Source organism: Lathamus discolor, chromosome 10 (assembly GCF_037157495.1).
Source record: "Lathamus discolor isolate bLatDis1 chromosome 10, bLatDis1.hap1, whole genome shotgun sequence".
Taxonomy (NCBI): domain Eukaryota; kingdom Metazoa; phylum Chordata; class Aves; order Psittaciformes; family Psittacidae; genus Lathamus; species Lathamus discolor.
In genome coordinates, this window is record NC_088893.1 from 5,148,129 (window position 1) to 5,164,921 (window position 16,793).

Sequence of the window (16,793 nt, forward strand, 5' to 3'; positions counted from 1 at the left end):
AGCACGCCCGGGGCCGGTCGCTTGCCGCCCACCGACAGCCATTTCGCGGCGCCGCGGGGCCGGTGCCTGCGGGTTGCCGCGGCAAGCGGGCACCTGCCCGGCCGGCACTCGCTGCGCTCGCCTGAAGAGCACCCGGGGAACGGGCCTCGGCGGGCGGCGCCCCGCGGGCCCGCAACCGCTGCGCGGCGGCGGCGCGCAGCCGCCTCCATCTTGTGATGGCCGCCGCCGCCGCCGCCCCTCGCGCGCGGCCGAGGCGCCCCCGGGGCTGAGCTCGCGACCACCCGTCCGCTGGCGGCGCGTGCGCAGGGGCGGCGCTAGTTGGGGGGGGGGGGGGGCGTGCCGTGGCGCGCGGGTCTCGCGAGAGAGCGCGGGCTATATCTGGGAGTGGGCGGGAACGGGGCTTCCTTTAGTGCGCGTCCGCCCGCAGCGCCGCAGCACGGTGTGGTCCTTCCGCGCGAGCAGGCCGAGAACATGGAGGACAGCGCCATGGATATGGAGAGCATGGGCCCCCTGCGCCCTCAGACCTTCCTTTTCGGTAACGGCTCGCACCGGCTCCGCGCTCCCGGAGCCTGTCGGCGCTGCCGCTCCCTCAGGCCTTGGGGTCGGGGGGGGGGGTGCGGCGGGCGCCGTTGAGGGGCAGCGGGTCGTGCGGGCCTTGTGCCGCAGCGCGGGGGGGTGGGGCAGGCTGAAAGGGCTTTTGTCAGGGGAGGGGGTGCACGGAGGGAACAGCCGCGTTCGGCGCGCGCACCACGTGGCGCGCCGCTCGCACGTGGCGCGGCGCGGCCCGGCCCCGTCCCGCTTTTGTTAACGGCGCCGCCGCCCGCCCGTTCCTAAGGCCGCGGCCGCGCTCGGGCGCTGCGGGAGCACGTGGCGGGATGGGGGTGTGCGAGCACGTGGCGGTTCTCGGGCAGCGCTGGACGTGAGTGGGCTTCGAAGCCCCGCGTTGGGAGCTGCGCTGTCGCAGCAGGCCGCGGACGCGCCAGGGGTTTTCTGCACGCCGCGTGTTTCTGTGCTTGGCTGTTACGAGCGCCGTTGGTGGGTTTTCTGTGCAAGTATAGAGCCTCGAAGCAGCATGATGTGAAATACTAAGCGGTTAGCAAATACCCGTGTCAAAGTAAAACCGCAGGCACATAAGTAAATGTTCTTTTCATAGGTTGCGAGCTTAAAGCAGATAAGGATTATCAGTTCAAAGTAGACGATGAAGAAAATGAGCATCAGTTGTCTCTGAGAACGGCAAGTATCATTTGGTTTCTAAATTCCTATTTAGTGGCATGCAGTGTTGTGAGAAGTTTATTTTTAACATGGAGGTGTTAAGATACGCACTCATGTTTTGTTGCTTAGAGCAATGAATGCAAGGCTGGAAGGGTTTAAAAATGAATTCACAGGTTAGTAGAAGTATACTAAACTTAATTAAAGGCTAAAATTTATACTCTCTCTCTAGTGCAGTAGTTCAGATGCTGCAGTAGCAAGGGATGGAGGGTGCATTTAGAAGACTAATACATGGACATGTCTTTTTACAATTTACGACAAACTTTATTTTTACCATATATTTCTGGACAGAATTCCTGTGTTTTTTTCAATAAGCGCCTAATAACTAAATCTAAATGGGGAGGGACATTTGTGTTTTAATTTGTTGTCACTGGTTTTGTCCTCTCTACAGATGTAACTGGGAAATACTGTCTCATCATACAGATAATTCATTTAAGACTCCCTGCTGAGCAGGGTACTCCTGGGAATCAGGACTTGTACACTGAGAGTTAAATGTTTTGGCATCTTATCTTTCTGCTGCCACACAAGACACAATATTTCAAGGCCTTTGTTCTGGCCTGAGCATGTAGCAGGAAGATAATATGTCCCACCTTTACAGCTAAGGAATTTGAGTTGCAGCATCTGTACTTTATGGCTTATTTTTGGTTTTATTTAAATACAAAGAGATACCTTAGATACAAAGAGATTCCAGAAAGATATTATTTGGTTTTATTTAAATATAAAGAGATTTCCCAGATGCTGGGAAACAAGAATCTCGTAATTGTGGATTACTTCCTGCAGCAAAATTGTTTCCTACAGGAGACTTGCATAACACTCTCCAAACATGCTCACAGTGATACTTATAATGGTTTGAATTGTAGGCATTATGGTTTTGTGAATCACGTGTCTTCAGTCCTTAAATTTTATGGAAATTGCAGCCTGGGTTTGACAATGACTAATTAGGTCTTAATTAGAATTTCTTTTGAGGGAAGTATATAGTGGTAAAGCATGTATAGGTTAAGTTCATGTGGCCTGTTCTCATATGTGAATGTTTTTTAAGACAAATGATATACAGGAGAAATGGTGATTGAAATAACAAATAGCAAGCTAGAAATGTCCAAGAGGCTTGGAAGGTCTTGGACATAGCTACAAACAGAAAATATGCTGGCCAGTATGGAAGATAAAGTGTGAAGGTAGCAAACGCCTGGTGACTGGTCTGTACACCTGATAGAAAGCTAGCTATGTAAAGACTGACTGACACATCTCAGTTAAGGTACAAATGTGGTGATGGACTTGGGTATGAGGTACAGAAGGAGGTGGGGATATTAAAGTGAAAGGGGAGGAGGATTGATGCATGTAGAGTTAAAAGGGGCATGAGGCTTTCTGCAGATGTCTTACCTAGTGATGGCTGACAACATAGAGGGATGGTCGCTGCTTCATTACCTATTTATTGCCAGTGTGAATTCCTCCATTGTAGAAATTAAAGCACAGGAATGGATGCTTGCCAGACAGAGTAAAAAAATTACTGGTAACTGCTGTACTATTGCTTAAACTGATGCAAGTTATAGGAGTAACTGCAGGTGGAGGGCATGTTCCTAAATTGTTGTCCCAGTGGGTAGTCCCACTAGCTGCATGATTTGGTGATGTTGCTAACCCATTTGAGATCTGAGACCAGGGCAGCAGTTTCACCTCTTTAAATTTACAGTAACAAATCTTGTTGGGAATAGTGAATCCTGTATCCCTTTTCTCAGTCTTCAGTCTGATAAATCAGTCTGGATCATAATATATAGCCTGCCTAAAACTTAGCTCTTGGAGAATGGAAATTAAAGTTGTATGCTTCTGCCTGGAGTGTTTATACCCACATATTCCACAGAGGGCTGAAAGCTTTCTTTTTCCTGGGGCACTGGTCTTAGGGAATAACTGTTGTACTTCAGGGTTCTTGGTTTTCACATCTCTTCCGTGTAACCCTGATGCAGATGCCAGAGGTTCACAGAACTGGAATTTCAGGCCTGTCCGATGTCTCACTAATTTGCCTCCCTGCAGCTATGATTTTGACTTGTACTCTGTGTAAGGAATCCAGGCACTTGAGTTCTGAAATGCTCTGGAAGAGCAGTTCTTTCTTTTGGTGCAGAAGACACATGCATAAATGACAGTACTGAACTGAGCAGTTAAGATTTAACTCCACGTTGAATGTCAGGAAAGCAGAAAGTACATAGTGTGAAGTGAAGCAATTGGCAGATGAAACATGGCAGGAGGAGGAACGATAAAGGCTGTGATTCTGTAGTAGTGGTTACAGTTGTTTCCGTTCCTCTAGGCATGTGCTTGTACTTGCCTTGGGCCAGCTTCAGTGCTGAGCAGACTTGTCACTGACCCCATTTCAGGCAATAATCTAGTAGCATAAGGTTACTTTCAACCCTCCTCAGAACATTTGCCTTAAGTTGCGCCTTGCAAGTGCTCGTGTTAACACTGAGAGAGGATAAACAACGAGTAGTTTTAGAGGACTTCGGAGTATTTTGTAGGATTCTCAGAATGTATGCTGTTCTTTACTTCACAGGTTACTTTAGGGGCTGGAGCCAAAGATGAATTACACGTTGTAGAAGCAGAAGCATTGGATTATGAGGGCAATCCTATTAAAGTAGTACTGGCATCTCTGAAAATGTCAGTGCAGCCCACAGTAAGTACAGGAGCATGGAAAAATTTCATAAAATTGGTCTCAGGTGAGGAAGACTGGTTAGAAAAGGTTTTGGTTGGCTGAACTTGCTAAATATGTTGGGGGGATTATGCCTTACCAGGCTTATGACTTACTCTAGTCATCTGGAGATGATAGACTTTTGTTCAAATCATGCTGCTTTTAAGGAAGTGACAGTCATTACACACATCATCTCTATATATACAAATGTATGCATTTGCAAGCAGGTTACATCTATAGCCTGTGTTGCTTTCTTTGAGACTGGGATAAGAAAAATCTAGGTTTTTTGCAGGTGCCAAGCTCTTAAGGTATTCTAAAGGTGACTGCTACCCTTTCTTGATTTTTAAGGGCCTGCTTGTTACTCCTGCCATCTGGAATGTAATTTGAATCAGTGTTGCTGATGTTGTACAAATGGAACTGCACAATGTTGGGGGCAGGTGTGAGGGATAATGTTCAAATTGGTATTGCTGCCAAGTGGAGTAGAAAAAATTGTGGATTGGTCTGGATTTGAAAGGTGGGCTTTAATTACGGTAAGAGATGAGAGCGTAATGAACCCTGTTGTGGCTTACCCTGATTTTTGACTCTAAGCAGTTCTGGAATATTCTGACAGATGGAAACTTGGAGTAAGTGTATTTACCTTGGAATTTACAGGTGTTGGTGCTCTTGGTTCCAATTGAGTTGATTGTCTGTAAGAACACTTTGCCTTTAATGTTTGAATAAAAAAATGACTTTTTTTTTTTTCTTCGTTTAGGTTTCATTAGGTGGCTTTGAGATCACACCCCCAGTGGTCTTGAGGTTGAAATGTGGTTCAGGGCCTGTTTATGTCAGTGGACAACATCTCGTAGGTATGTATTGCTCTGGTTACTAATCTGTGACCTTGCTGCCTCTCAACACAGACAGAACTTGTATCTGGTGTCTCAGGCACTACTCTTTCTAATAGTGACCCTGTGAATCTTTAATTCACTGTTTTCAGAGGCATGAAGTAACGGTAGGGTCACAGAGTTCAGAGAAGTGCTTGCATACCTATTCTTGCCTCTGGTTTTGTATGCGTAAGGGTTGTTTGTCAGCCTTGCAATCCGAGTTCTAATTTCCCCCCTTAGAAGTGGGTGTTAGAGTCTCACAGCAGAAGTGAGAAGACTGCCCACGAAATAGTTTCGAGTTTATACTGAATATAGTTCAGTTTATACTGAATATAGTTCAGGACTAGCCTTCTCCATAGAATTGTCTTTAAAACTGGTCTTTCTCTTCAGAAGTTACCCTAAATGTGTCTCCTTAGAAATGGAGAAGATCTTATTCTTTCTATGGCTTTCCTGTGAGGAAGGTTAATAGGCAGTGTATGTATGATTATTCACGCATTTGGATTTCAGTGCAGTGGTATCTACATATAGTCAACCAAAAAAGTAACTGACCTCAGTGGTTAGATCACTGCTAGAAAGCTTCCTCCTGTCAATCAGTTCAGCACCTCAGTAAGGCCTTGCCAATTTAATTGACAGTGGTACTCTTCTGTTTGTTTCTTACTAGCAATTTTGCTTTAACTGTTGTTAAATGGGTGGGGGTTTTATGCATTGCCATGATTTTATCAGCATTAGAGGAAGAACCAGAATCAGACGATGAGGAAGATGATACAAAAATTGTGAACACTTCGACAAAGAGACCAGCAAGTGGAGGAGGAGCTAAAACACCACAGGTGTGTGCATGTATGTGTGTGCGTATAAATACATAAACACTTTCAATCAGTTTGAAGAATTTTCTTTTGGTTTGGTATTATTGCTTCCTGTAGGAGTAAGCTGTGCACTACAAGAGAGTTGAAAGGTTCATGTGCTTAGAGCATGCTGTAAACTCCTCAGTAGCTTTTGACTTGACATCTGTAACGTGTTGGGTTTTCCCTAAACTGATAGAAGATAGTTTTGTACCTATGCTGCATATTGTTTTGGATTGAGGTTGCTGTTTATTAAGGCAGCGATACTGATATTTAAACATGCTTGATCTTTTCAAAGAAAAAAGCAAAATTGTCAGAAGATGATGAGGATGACGATGAAGATGAGGATGATGATGATGAGTATGTATTCTTGTTCTGAAAATGTATTTTGAAATATGGGGTCAACTGTTTTGGAACGGTTTGTGTGACTTAACTGGATGTTAAGTGGACAAGCTGCTTTATTTTATCTTGGCTGAAAAAAAAAGAATTGTCTCAAGTTTGTCTCTTCACTGCAATTTAAATTAGTTATTCAAATATGTAATCCTGGGTTATAAAATTCAGTATTGTATAGTTTATTAACTTCAGAGTGAATAGAGGATTACTTTAGTAGTAGAGGTCCTGAGGGTACATGCCTTCGATGTGCAAGCAGAAGGTAATGAATGCATTTAATATCTTGAACAATAGAATTTGGCCTAACCTTGCCATGTGTTAATGCAAGGTAGACTTGGGGAGGTTACTTGCTTCCTTCATGAGTAAAACATTTTATTGGGAGGGAGAGGGAAGTCTAATTCCCAATGTGGTTAAAGCTGTGAGTATGAATTTTCAGTTATGGTGACTGCATTTCTAATTCTAGTGATGAAGATGACTTAGAGGATGATGAGGAAGAAATGAAAACACCAATGAAGAAAGTAAGTGGTGCATATGTATATATATATATATGCAAACACATTGTGATCCTCCTCACCCATGAAGAAATAAACAGTCTGCTCAATGAATATGAAAGGTAGTGATAACACTAGGTGTACTTACCGTTTGCAGCTAAATTTGCTCAGACAGAGCAAGTGCTTGCACTTAACTTACTGCTGGGTGCTAGTTACCTGTCCTGATGGAGTCATCTTCGAGGATTCATATGAAGACCCCTAAAGCAGAAGGGGAGGGAGGGGAAGATGTGTGTGTTTGACAGTTAACTGTTCAGGTTTGAATTCTGTGTTGTAATGCAGAAGCTAACTGATGTGTCCTCCTTTGTGCAGTGTTCTGTTTAATAAAGGACTGCATATCAATACAAGAGATGATGGAAATCAGGCAGATGGTTCTTTCAATCAATGAGTTTAAGCATAGCTATTTGGAATGTGTGAATGGAATGTTTTTGCTTTAGTTTAGGGTGTATATTTTCTTTAGAAATTACGGTAAGGCTTTAGAACACTTCATGGTGAATGTTACATTCATTTGATGATAGCTGTTGGACAGTAAACAATCCTGTTCATGTGTGGGTTGGGCTTTGCCATTTCAGTTAGTCCTGCATACTGTGAAAAGGTTCTTTTTAGCAACCTAACTTTAAATAATAAAAGGATGTGAATGTGTGAGCCTGCTGCAAAAGGTTCACCTCAGGCAGCCAAGTGCTAGAATGTGAAATTTAATCAGCCTTGGAGTGCCATCTGGTGGCAAAATGAACTATAAGGCAACTTGGCAACTGCAGAGGTAGAGGTAGCAATTTTTAACTTTGTGCTTTGGCTTCAATTTGCAAGTTCATAGCTGCTGTTTAGAAACAAATTTAAAATTTTACTTCATTATATGCTCCTTCTAACAAATTTTATAGGTGACATTGCCACAATAGTTAAAGACTTGGTAAAGACAAGTCTGAACTGCAGATTTCCTGCCACCTTACCAAATACAGTGTGGCTGAATGAAATGGTCCTTCTAGTGATATAGAAACAGAAGATTCAATACTTAAATATATATGTAGCGCTGCCAACACGTATCCTGGGTAATATTTCTGTATGAAATGCCAAACGAGGTCATGGTTGTGTTACAAAAAGCAAGTAGCACTGAGTCAGATTGTAAACTGCAGTGCCATCTAGAATTAGTCTTAATGCAATATCTGTCCCCCAAAATAATACATGTATATTATATATACATGTATATAACTGTATGTAATACAAGCATACATGTTAATGTGTAAGTAAAGGTGTAATATAAAGAAAATGAAGTGGAGGTCCCACATAACAAAACTTGATCTTGGTTATGTTGTGTATTGTGCTGTACCCACAGTTTTTTGAGTTAATGTAGCATATGTGCTTTTTGCTTAAATAATGGATGCTGATCATGTTGCATGGGCAATGAGAATGCTTTTTTGTTTGAGGCTAAATAATATGTGCATTTTCACTAGATCCTGATTGGTATTTTACCAAGCTAACATACACTAGCAGTTTTTCATGGCCAGTGAACCTACATGCTTTCTTTTCAGCCTGTCCGTGAGGCTCCAGGGAAAAATATGCAGAAAGCAAAGCAAAATGGAAAAGACTCTAAGCCGTCCACACCAGCATCTAAGTCAAAAGTGAGTGAAGCCAAATGAGTAAAATAAATGTTTCTTCTAGTGTGGAAGCTAGTTCTCTTGTCTGATAGTAAATTTAAATAATATACTAATGGTAAGTCAGGTTTTTTTGAATCTTAGTATGAAACATGCTGGGAATACTGTTCCTTGCTTTGTCCTTGCTCCTTCACTCTGTGAAACTCTTCAGTGATCAATATGTAACTACAACAGCCAAAGATTAAAAATCAGATGTGCTGTCTCTTGTTGAATATTGGCGATCCCATAATATAAAATATTGTACATCCTGCTTGTACAAGAGGATCACTGCCGACTGTGTTGCTACTGCAGTACAACGCAAGGAGGCTACTGCTAATAAGGGACTTAATTGATCCATTTTAGAACTAACAGTTCTCTTGTTCAGTTACTTCGTAGTTGTTGAGCTTCCTTGTGCAGCTTTGTCCTGCTGCATGTATGCAGGTATGCCTGCCAGGAAAGTAACTGCAGGAACTTGTGCGGGGTGGATGACAGGACAACATCTGGAAAACAGTGCAGATTTCTGCCTTTTCTTTAAAGCATGACCTAGTCCAGCTGCAGTTGTGGAGGAAACTCAAAGTGACTGAATGCTTGGGCTGTTTTTTGTTTCATTTCTGTTGAGAGAAGGAGCTGTGTAGGCATCAGTCCAGAAGTGTAAGATGCTAGCTATGCTAACTTGTATTAACTTCAAACTTGTTGTTCTTGTCTCCGAGAAGTGTGATGGGAAACGCAAATTTAACTTCTGTGACTTCTTGAAGCTATCTGAAGTATCTGTGTGGTGGCTGCTTGTCCTAGTCCATATAATTTCTGTAGTACCTTTTAACACTCTTATCATTAGAAAACTTGATCTTGTGTACTAAGTAGCTTTACTTGCAAGTTCCTAACAAAATGAATAATTTTCAGACTCCAGATTCCAAGAAGGATAAATCTCTAACTCCAAAAACACCAAAAGTCCCTCTGTCGTTAGAGGAGATTAAAGCAAAAATGCAAGCGTCTGTAGACAAGGTGAGTTTTTGGAAACTTAGGCATCCCAGCCTTACTTTTGCACTTCCGCAGATCAGAAAAATTGGATGAAGTCTCTGCGCTCTAAACAAAACCATGTTGGTTTTGCACTCCTCCAGTAGTGGTGATGGGTAATTTGGTATTTCTTAGGGAACTGTCTTGGTTAAACTTTGGAGGGGGGAAAAAGCCCAAACAATCCAAAAATCAAAGCAATAAGTCTTAGGGGTGACATTTATTCTGAAGGTGACTTAACTAGTGTACGCATTTTATTTTAGGCAGCTAGAGTAAAGCAGTTGTTCATGTGCCTGCAATAATAGCATGATGTTGAAGTAGTACCTAGCTTGGCTATCCAGATGTCCAGATGCTTGTAAGGCTTTATAACTTCCAGAAGGGGGAGATAGGTGCTCATGATATGCATTGATGAATCAAAGAAGAACTGAAAGCATTTCCTCTCTGATCTGGAGTTCTAGGGCTAATTGAGCCCCTCCCCTCAATGGATGTTTCACCTTTTGAAGGTCACAAGGCAGTCGCTTGGCTTATGGTTGTTATCAACTTGAACTAGCACTTCTTGGTTATACATACAAGTTCTCTTCCTATAAAAGTTTTTGAAATATAAAAAAGAAAGTTGCTACACTTTTTACCAACCCAGCTTGTAACTAAAACGCAATCAATAGCAATCAGCCAAGTCTGGAATCCTTTGTGCTAGGAGCACAGTGGAGTACACGTGCGTACTGCAGAATAGGTGGTAGTGAGGACCTGGCATCCAGACTACCAGTTCTGGTTTTACTTGCTCAGGAATGTGCTTATAGATCATAATTTCATTTGTGACTGAACCAAATTCTTCATTGGAGATTTTTGTAGCTCATTTCAGTGCTGTGAAGAATTCTGGCTCGCTGTTTGGTCTGAGATCAGCTTTTCTCCCTTACAGTGGCAATTAAGTAATCTAAAAAACTAGACTTATTTTAGATTATACTTAGATTCTTAATGTTTTCTGGCAGTTTTGACTCAGGAATGCAAAATAACGCAAGAAGTGTTTCAGTACAGTGTGGATGTAGAGTGAGCAATGACAGATTGTGATCTGGATCGAAATGCATATCCCTGAATTACAAACCTGACAGTGATGGATAGTATCATTCTGTTAGGTCAGGCTAACTTCTTGGATCTAGTGGATGCTAGGGTGGATTTTTGTGACTTGGACGAGCCACAATTAATGTTTTTGCAGTATAAGCAGAAGTGGCTGAGCTGCTCACAGTAGACAGATACCCCTATGGAGGGAATTGCAGCCCAGATAACGCGCAAATAGCTTTAGAATATACTTTGTGTTTTTGAAGAGTATTTTTACAGGAAAGTGTTTGTAAGCACAAATATGTAAAAACAATAGCAAGCAGCTTAATTCAGTGTTTACCAAGATAGTTCTATTTCATACCTTAGTAAGGCAAAAGGTTTGTGTGTTGCCGTATACAGTAGCACTGCTAGCTGCCAGCCAATAAGTTAGCAGCTTTGAAAAATACCACTTTAACAGAGTGAAACTGTTCTGTTATGTACTGAGTAGATATCAACAAGCTAATATAAAAGCATAAGCGCATAAGAATCCAGAGGTAAGACATTGTCCAAATCCAAGCTTTTTGGTTGCAGTATCAAATATTTCTGATGTAGCTTTGAAGAAAACATCATTTTTATATTCAGATATAAACAATGTGCCAAGTAGTAGCTAAGTGTTGTATCATAGCTGGCTAGATGTATTTCACCTGATGCACCTGGAAAATGGGAAAAAATACTTCTCATGGGCCATGTGAAAGCAAAACAGTGACTCTTAAGAGTGCTGTTATTTTGCCTGGATACATGAGATCTGAATATAAGCTTAGTAGGTCCATGAATCATTACTGAACCTGCTTTCTACTTTTTGAGTATGTACAAAGACAATTTCAGAGATAGAGGCAAATGTCTCTAGAACAGTTGTTTTAATTCATAGAGCTAATGTATTAGTCTTAAAAGGTATGTGGGAAATTGCTTCATGTTCTGCTTTAGAGAGCTGAAGTCAAAAACCAACCTGTGAAGGGTAGTGGTGTCTTAAGTTGCTGTGGTAGGAATCCATAAATACGGAATTTGTTCTAGTTTATCTGGATAGCATATGGATGTTGACTACAAACAAGGTTAATTTAAGTGATGAATGCTTGTTACGTTCTTGAGCACGAGCAAAGATGCTTGTACAGCCATTTTAGTGCGTAGGCACTCACTACATCTCACTCTGAGAGATAACTGGGTACTGTAAAGAATCAAATTTCTTAAAATGGGTTAAAGGCAGGTTGGTCTAAAACGTTGCAAGGTGAGTTCAGTAAAATTCCATGTGTATTGTAAAGGGTCTAAGCTTCAGAATGACCTGCATATGCTAAAGCTTGTGTGTTTTTCAAAATAGGGTACTACCCTTCCCAAGCTGGAACCCAAATTTGCCAACTATGTGAAGAATTGCTTCAGGACGGAGGACCAGAAGGTAACTGCATTTATTGGAACTTGATAAAGTCCAAAAACTTTTATAACCTTAGGGATTCTTTTCCACTTCTTAATCTTTACAAGCTTTGGACTGCTTCAAAGGGTTACAAACCACGAACAATACTTCAGATTAAATAAATGGGAATGGTTTTAAGGGTTTAGTTGGCTAAGATGGGAAAGCTAATATTTTATTACATTTTTCCAGCTTTTATATGGTTGGTAAATTATCTCTTGCTTACTAAACCCGCAGAATTTTCCTTCTGGCACCGTATTGGCTAAGGAAATGAGCTGTGGTTTTCCTTGCTGCTGAATTTGGCCACCTAGGCCAGTCTGCTGTTCAGCCTTTTGTTAGGCAGGGTGTCTGGGAGGGGGAACTGTTTTGCGATTTTGATTATGGCTTTCTTGCTTCTTTTCCTCCCAAAGTCAACTGAACTCTTCTAAGAGGGCAAGCCAAAAGGTGGTATCACGAAGCAAGTTTCTGAATTAGTTGTTACTCAACATACACTAGTCTAAAATGTGTCTTGGGTTTCCCCTATCAAAATTCCTGTAAGTTAAAACTTTCTTCCAGTGACAGAATTCCTTATGCTTTCCTGCTTCCCTCAGTGGTTCAGAGTAAACTTGTCTGTGATAGACAAATGGATAGCTTCTTGAAAGAATGTTTCAAAGCAGTTTGCCTCAGCTACTGGAGCTGCTCTGACATTCACCAGGGTAGGCAGAGTTCAGCCAATATTTGCGTAGCTGGTCCCCACCCATGCTCTCGCTTACCTTTGCTGAATTCAGACTAAGGTGACTTACAGTAAGTAACAGACTTGTAGCAGAAGGACCTAGCAGCTTGCTTTCAACTTGATTTTTCTCTGAAAGGAACGCATTTTGTTGTAATTTAATGCCAGTATTTTGTGGAGTAAGTGGTGGTAGTAAACTGAAAATAATAAGAAAAATGGATTTAAATTTCTTTCTGTGCACTTCCAGGTCATTCAAGCTCTCTGGCAGTGGAGACAGACTCTGTAAGAAAAGAAAACAGTTTTAACAGTTCATTAAAATCTGCAGTCTTACTTCTGTAACCATTATTTGGCTGTTCTTTTTACAAATGCTCAAAGAGCTTTCCCTACTGTGTCTGATAAATGTCATCCAGATTACCTTGCCAAGAATGTGTTGTCCAAAATGCCTGTTTAGTTTTTCAAGATGGGACTCCACCCTCAGCTTCATGTTAAGTATGTATGGAATGTTTTGATAAGGCATGGTGGTGGTGGTGGTGGTCAGACAAATGGAAATGGTGGGGAGACTAAATGTATGTGGAAAATAAAATAAAAGTTTAGTATTTTAATAAAGTACTATCGTTTCTTTTTTTATGGGTTGGGGGCAGGCTGCACACTGAACCCAGAAGATAACAGGGCTTTAAAGTTCTCATAGGAACTACTGCTAAGTAGCTGAGCTACTGCTTTTTACAAAGTACACATCAGATATTCTAATTTATGTTGTCAACTTCAAAAACAGCTACAGTTCCATGAGCTTTACAACGACAGAGCAGATGATTGGTGAGAAGACTTAAGTGGTAAGTTGGGCTTTATTCTTGTCTGGAAGTGACCACTAATTATATAATTGCCTAAACCAGCCTTTCCTGCATCTCAGTTTCTGACCAGCATCATTGCTCTTTAGTTTATGGTTTCTCTTTTAACAAGTGAGTTTGTGGGGCTTATGACTCGGCTTGTAAAATGTAATAGTGCTGATCTGGGAGTTGCTGGCTGTGCTGTTCCTCTGAGGGGCTGCAGTCTGAGCTTCCTGCTTAATGGCTCCTGTGAGTGTTTTGTGAAGGAGAGAATCAGCTTGAGTGATGTAGGGTGTGCCTAAAGAGCTTGCTGAGGAAGACCTATGCCAATGGATAAATTCCTGGGAATGAGGAGGAGCTAGGCAGCAAATAGCAAAAGCATAGCTGGGCAGGTAGTCCTATCTCAGTTCCTTTGGTCTTTATTGCCTACCAATGATAAAACCAGAGTTGAAACAAGTGTTTGGATCATTTTGGTTGTTACACATAGTTTGGATCATTTGGTTGTCATATAAAGTAGATGACTTAAGGGCTCATCCAGAGGAGGAAGGATGCATGTCATGCCTGGTAGTGAACCAGCCTCAAAGCTCTTGTCTAAATGCCATATAATTTCAGATGCTTGAATGCCATGTTTGTGCACAGTGATGGCAGTAATGGAGTGACAAAGAAGGCTTAACATGAAAAAATCTAAGAAGTTGTATGGTAAAAATACCTGTTTCTGTAGCTGAGATTCTGGGCATGATGGAATGACATGCAAGTCTCCAGAAGCAAATAACATTTTGGAAAAATAAAGCCAAGCAATGTGCATGGTGGAGAAGTTGGAACACAGTGCAAGTCTAGTGTCAAAGATTAATTTAAGCTTGAGTATAATTGCAGCATATGAAATGGCTGAATATAAGGGTTTGAAAAGCCTGTTTTGGTGGGGTTATGTCAATAGATGATGTCATATGCACAAGTGAGAGCAAATTTCCCTGGTGAAATAGAGCTAATGGCACAGACAGACTTCTTTAAGCAAAATTGCCCTCAATTTTGGCTGAAACAAGTGAAAATTGTACAGTAATTTCAGTAAGAGGCTCTCCAGCCAATAAAGTATTCTGAGTATTAGACTTTTAGGAAAACCAGGGCTGTTGTCTGTCTGTGGGTCACTGACCAAAGTGGGCCTCTGGGGCACAGCTGCCCTTGGCATAAGCCTTGCAGAGGGAAGGTGGAGCCTGTAAGGGGCAGTTCTAAACAGAAAGGTGTTCCTGTGCTGTAGCCAGGGCATAATCATAGAGTCCCAGACTGGTTTGGGTTGGAAGGGGCCTTAAAGCTCATCCAGTTCCAACCCCTGCCACAGGCAGGGACACCTCCCACTGGAGCAGCTTGCTCCAAGCCCCTGTGTCCAACCTGGCCTTGAGCACTGCCAGGGATGGGGCAGCCACAGCTTCTCTGGGCACCCTGTGCCAGTGCCTCAGCACCCTCCCAGGAAAGAGTTTCTGCCTAAGCTCATCTCAGTCTCCCCTCTGGCAGGTTAAAGCCATTCATTCCCCTTGGCCTGTCCCTACAGGCCCTTGTCCAAAGCCCCTCTCCAGGTTTCTTGTAGCCCCTTTAGGCACTGGAAGCTGCTCTGAGGTCTCCCTGGAGCCATCTTCAGGCTGAACAACCGTAGCTCTCAGCCTGTCAGTAGTGCAAGTCAAAATTGTCTGGCAGCTGTGAAGCATGAGGCATCTTTGAGGTGTCTGCATTATGGCATTAGAATAACTCTTGGCCCTGGCTAACTTGCTGTGTTTTCTGGTTTTCATTCTTGGAGCTGTGAGAAGCGATCTATGTGTTGATCTGCTGCTCTGCTCTTGGCACTGTGGTGGTCTGCCTATCCCTCCTGGAGCCAACCTCGCTGCCCCGCCAGTCATGTCATCAGACACTTTGCTCCTGTTGGTGCTGATGACTTCATGCTGGGCTTCGCAGCCACATCCTTAGGATGCATCTGCCAGTTCTTCTGCTTCTTTGAATAGAGTGTAAAAGGTTGAGTTAAAAAAGTTCTTAGTTAAAGCTCAGATGTGAAAATACCTGTTGAGGATCCCAAACACCAGTGTTCATCACTGAAGTACTGTTCTTGATGCTCTACAGAGCTGAAGTATGTTTTTACTGTGGCAATAATGGCATGATTGCAATAAATCTGTAGTGTTTGATAGGTATGTTAGGGGTTAGAAGCGTGTGTTGTCCTGGTCTTTGAGGACGGCTTAGAGATCATGGAGGTATGTAATCACATGCATTGATGCAAATACAGGCTTTCTCAATCTACCTTCCCTTTGCAGGAGGGTAAACCACCTCTCCATGTTTCTGTCCCTTCTCATTTCCCCATGAATTTCTCCTGCTGCCTGTCATGTTGCAGGGCCCTTCTATTCCTTCCTTTCCCATGCTTTATTTCCTCCATGAGTTGTTTTCCTTCAGTAGCTGGTGGTGCCCACGATAGAGGGAAGGCTGCAAGCTGAGCAGGGCTGCACAGGGTGTGCAGCAGCACTGTCCTCTGCTGTGCAGCACTGGCTGCAGAGAAAGCTGCTTCATACGAATCTACTTAGTTTCCAGGTTTCTGGGTTCAGAGGAGGTGGTAACAGGAGGATACTGTCCTGCAGGAAAAGGAGCTTTTCCAGCTTCAGATCTTCGTCTGGGGCTTATTCCTTGGGTGTTAAGAAAAGTGCTTCTTGTCACCTTGGGCCTGTCTCGGGGTTCTGTTCGTCCCTGCCAATCAAACCAGCTTGCTAAAATGGTGTCTCTGAGCCCAGGCAAGCACGAAGATGAGTATGGCACTGTGTTGTTCTGCCTGTGCTCAGCAATTGTTGCAGCCTTTGGAGGGGAACCACTGGAGCACAGCTGGCAGGAGAGCGGAAGGGAGTGTGTGTGGGCTGAGGTAATGGAAAACAGGGCCAGGATGGGTGGCGGTTCTGGGCTCCTTGCCACCCAGACAGTCCTTCAGGGTCTAAGTTCATGCTGGAACATGCTCTCTGTCCTCTCCTTTAGTAACCTTACCCAGATACCCAAAGCTATGGCCTGTCTCCTTCCTGTGTGCTGTTACTAATGGCCAAACTCTTCCAACCTTTCCTTCCCTCTTTCTATGTGGAACAAGCACATAGATCCTTATTCCTCTTGCCGTTTACCCAAAGGGGAATTAAAGACTGGATACTATTTACAAAATGTCATAGAAAAGACTGCAAATGGATTGGGTAGTTTGGAGCTAAGCATTGGATGGGGCACCTTTATTCCCTGGCCTTGTCTAATGGGCAGTAGGTCCTGGCAAGCAGCAGCAAGTGCAGTTGGTTGTGTTGAGTGAGGCTTTGAGGTTTTGTGATCTGGTATTTATTAAAGGTCGCTTTCTCCAAGTCCTGGCTCTCATATGGTGAATTGAGGAGAGCAGAGCTTGGGCCCAGGAGAAGCAGTGCAGGACTTTGAGCTGTGTCCTTCCCTTTGCAGACAGTGGAGGAGATCCCCTGCGCTCTGCTCCCTGGTTGTTTCTTTTGTCTACGTTCACACTTACGGAAGCAATTCCATGTTGTGTCGGATCAGCTCTTCAGTGACTGTTGGG

At 43.0% G+C, this 16,793-nt stretch overlaps 1 protein-coding gene across 2 annotated transcripts; it reads left to right on the forward strand.

Annotated features, from left to right (window-relative positions):
* The first annotated feature begins 402 nt into the window (after positions 1-402).
* Positions 403-13,019, forward strand: NPM1 (nucleophosmin 1). 2 transcript variants are annotated; one of them, XM_065690387.1, is made up of 11 exons: positions 403-535; positions 1,154-1,233; positions 3,803-3,922; positions 4,689-4,782; positions 5,521-5,624; positions 5,935-5,997; positions 6,497-6,544; positions 8,101-8,190; positions 9,103-9,204; positions 11,618-11,692; positions 12,661-13,019. In XM_065690387.1, the coding sequence occupies exons 1-11, from the start codon at positions 472-474 to the stop codon at positions 12,697-12,699; spliced, it is 879 nt and encodes a 292-aa protein (XP_065546459.1). In that variant the 5' UTR covers positions 403-471; the 3' UTR covers positions 12,700-13,019. The 2 variants fall into 2 exon arrangements, with proteins under 2 accessions (XP_065546459.1, XP_065546458.1); XM_065690386.1 differs by having other exon boundaries at positions 404-535; positions 5,935-5,996; positions 6,490-6,544.
* The last annotated feature ends 3,774 nt before the right edge of the window (positions 13,020-16,793 follow it).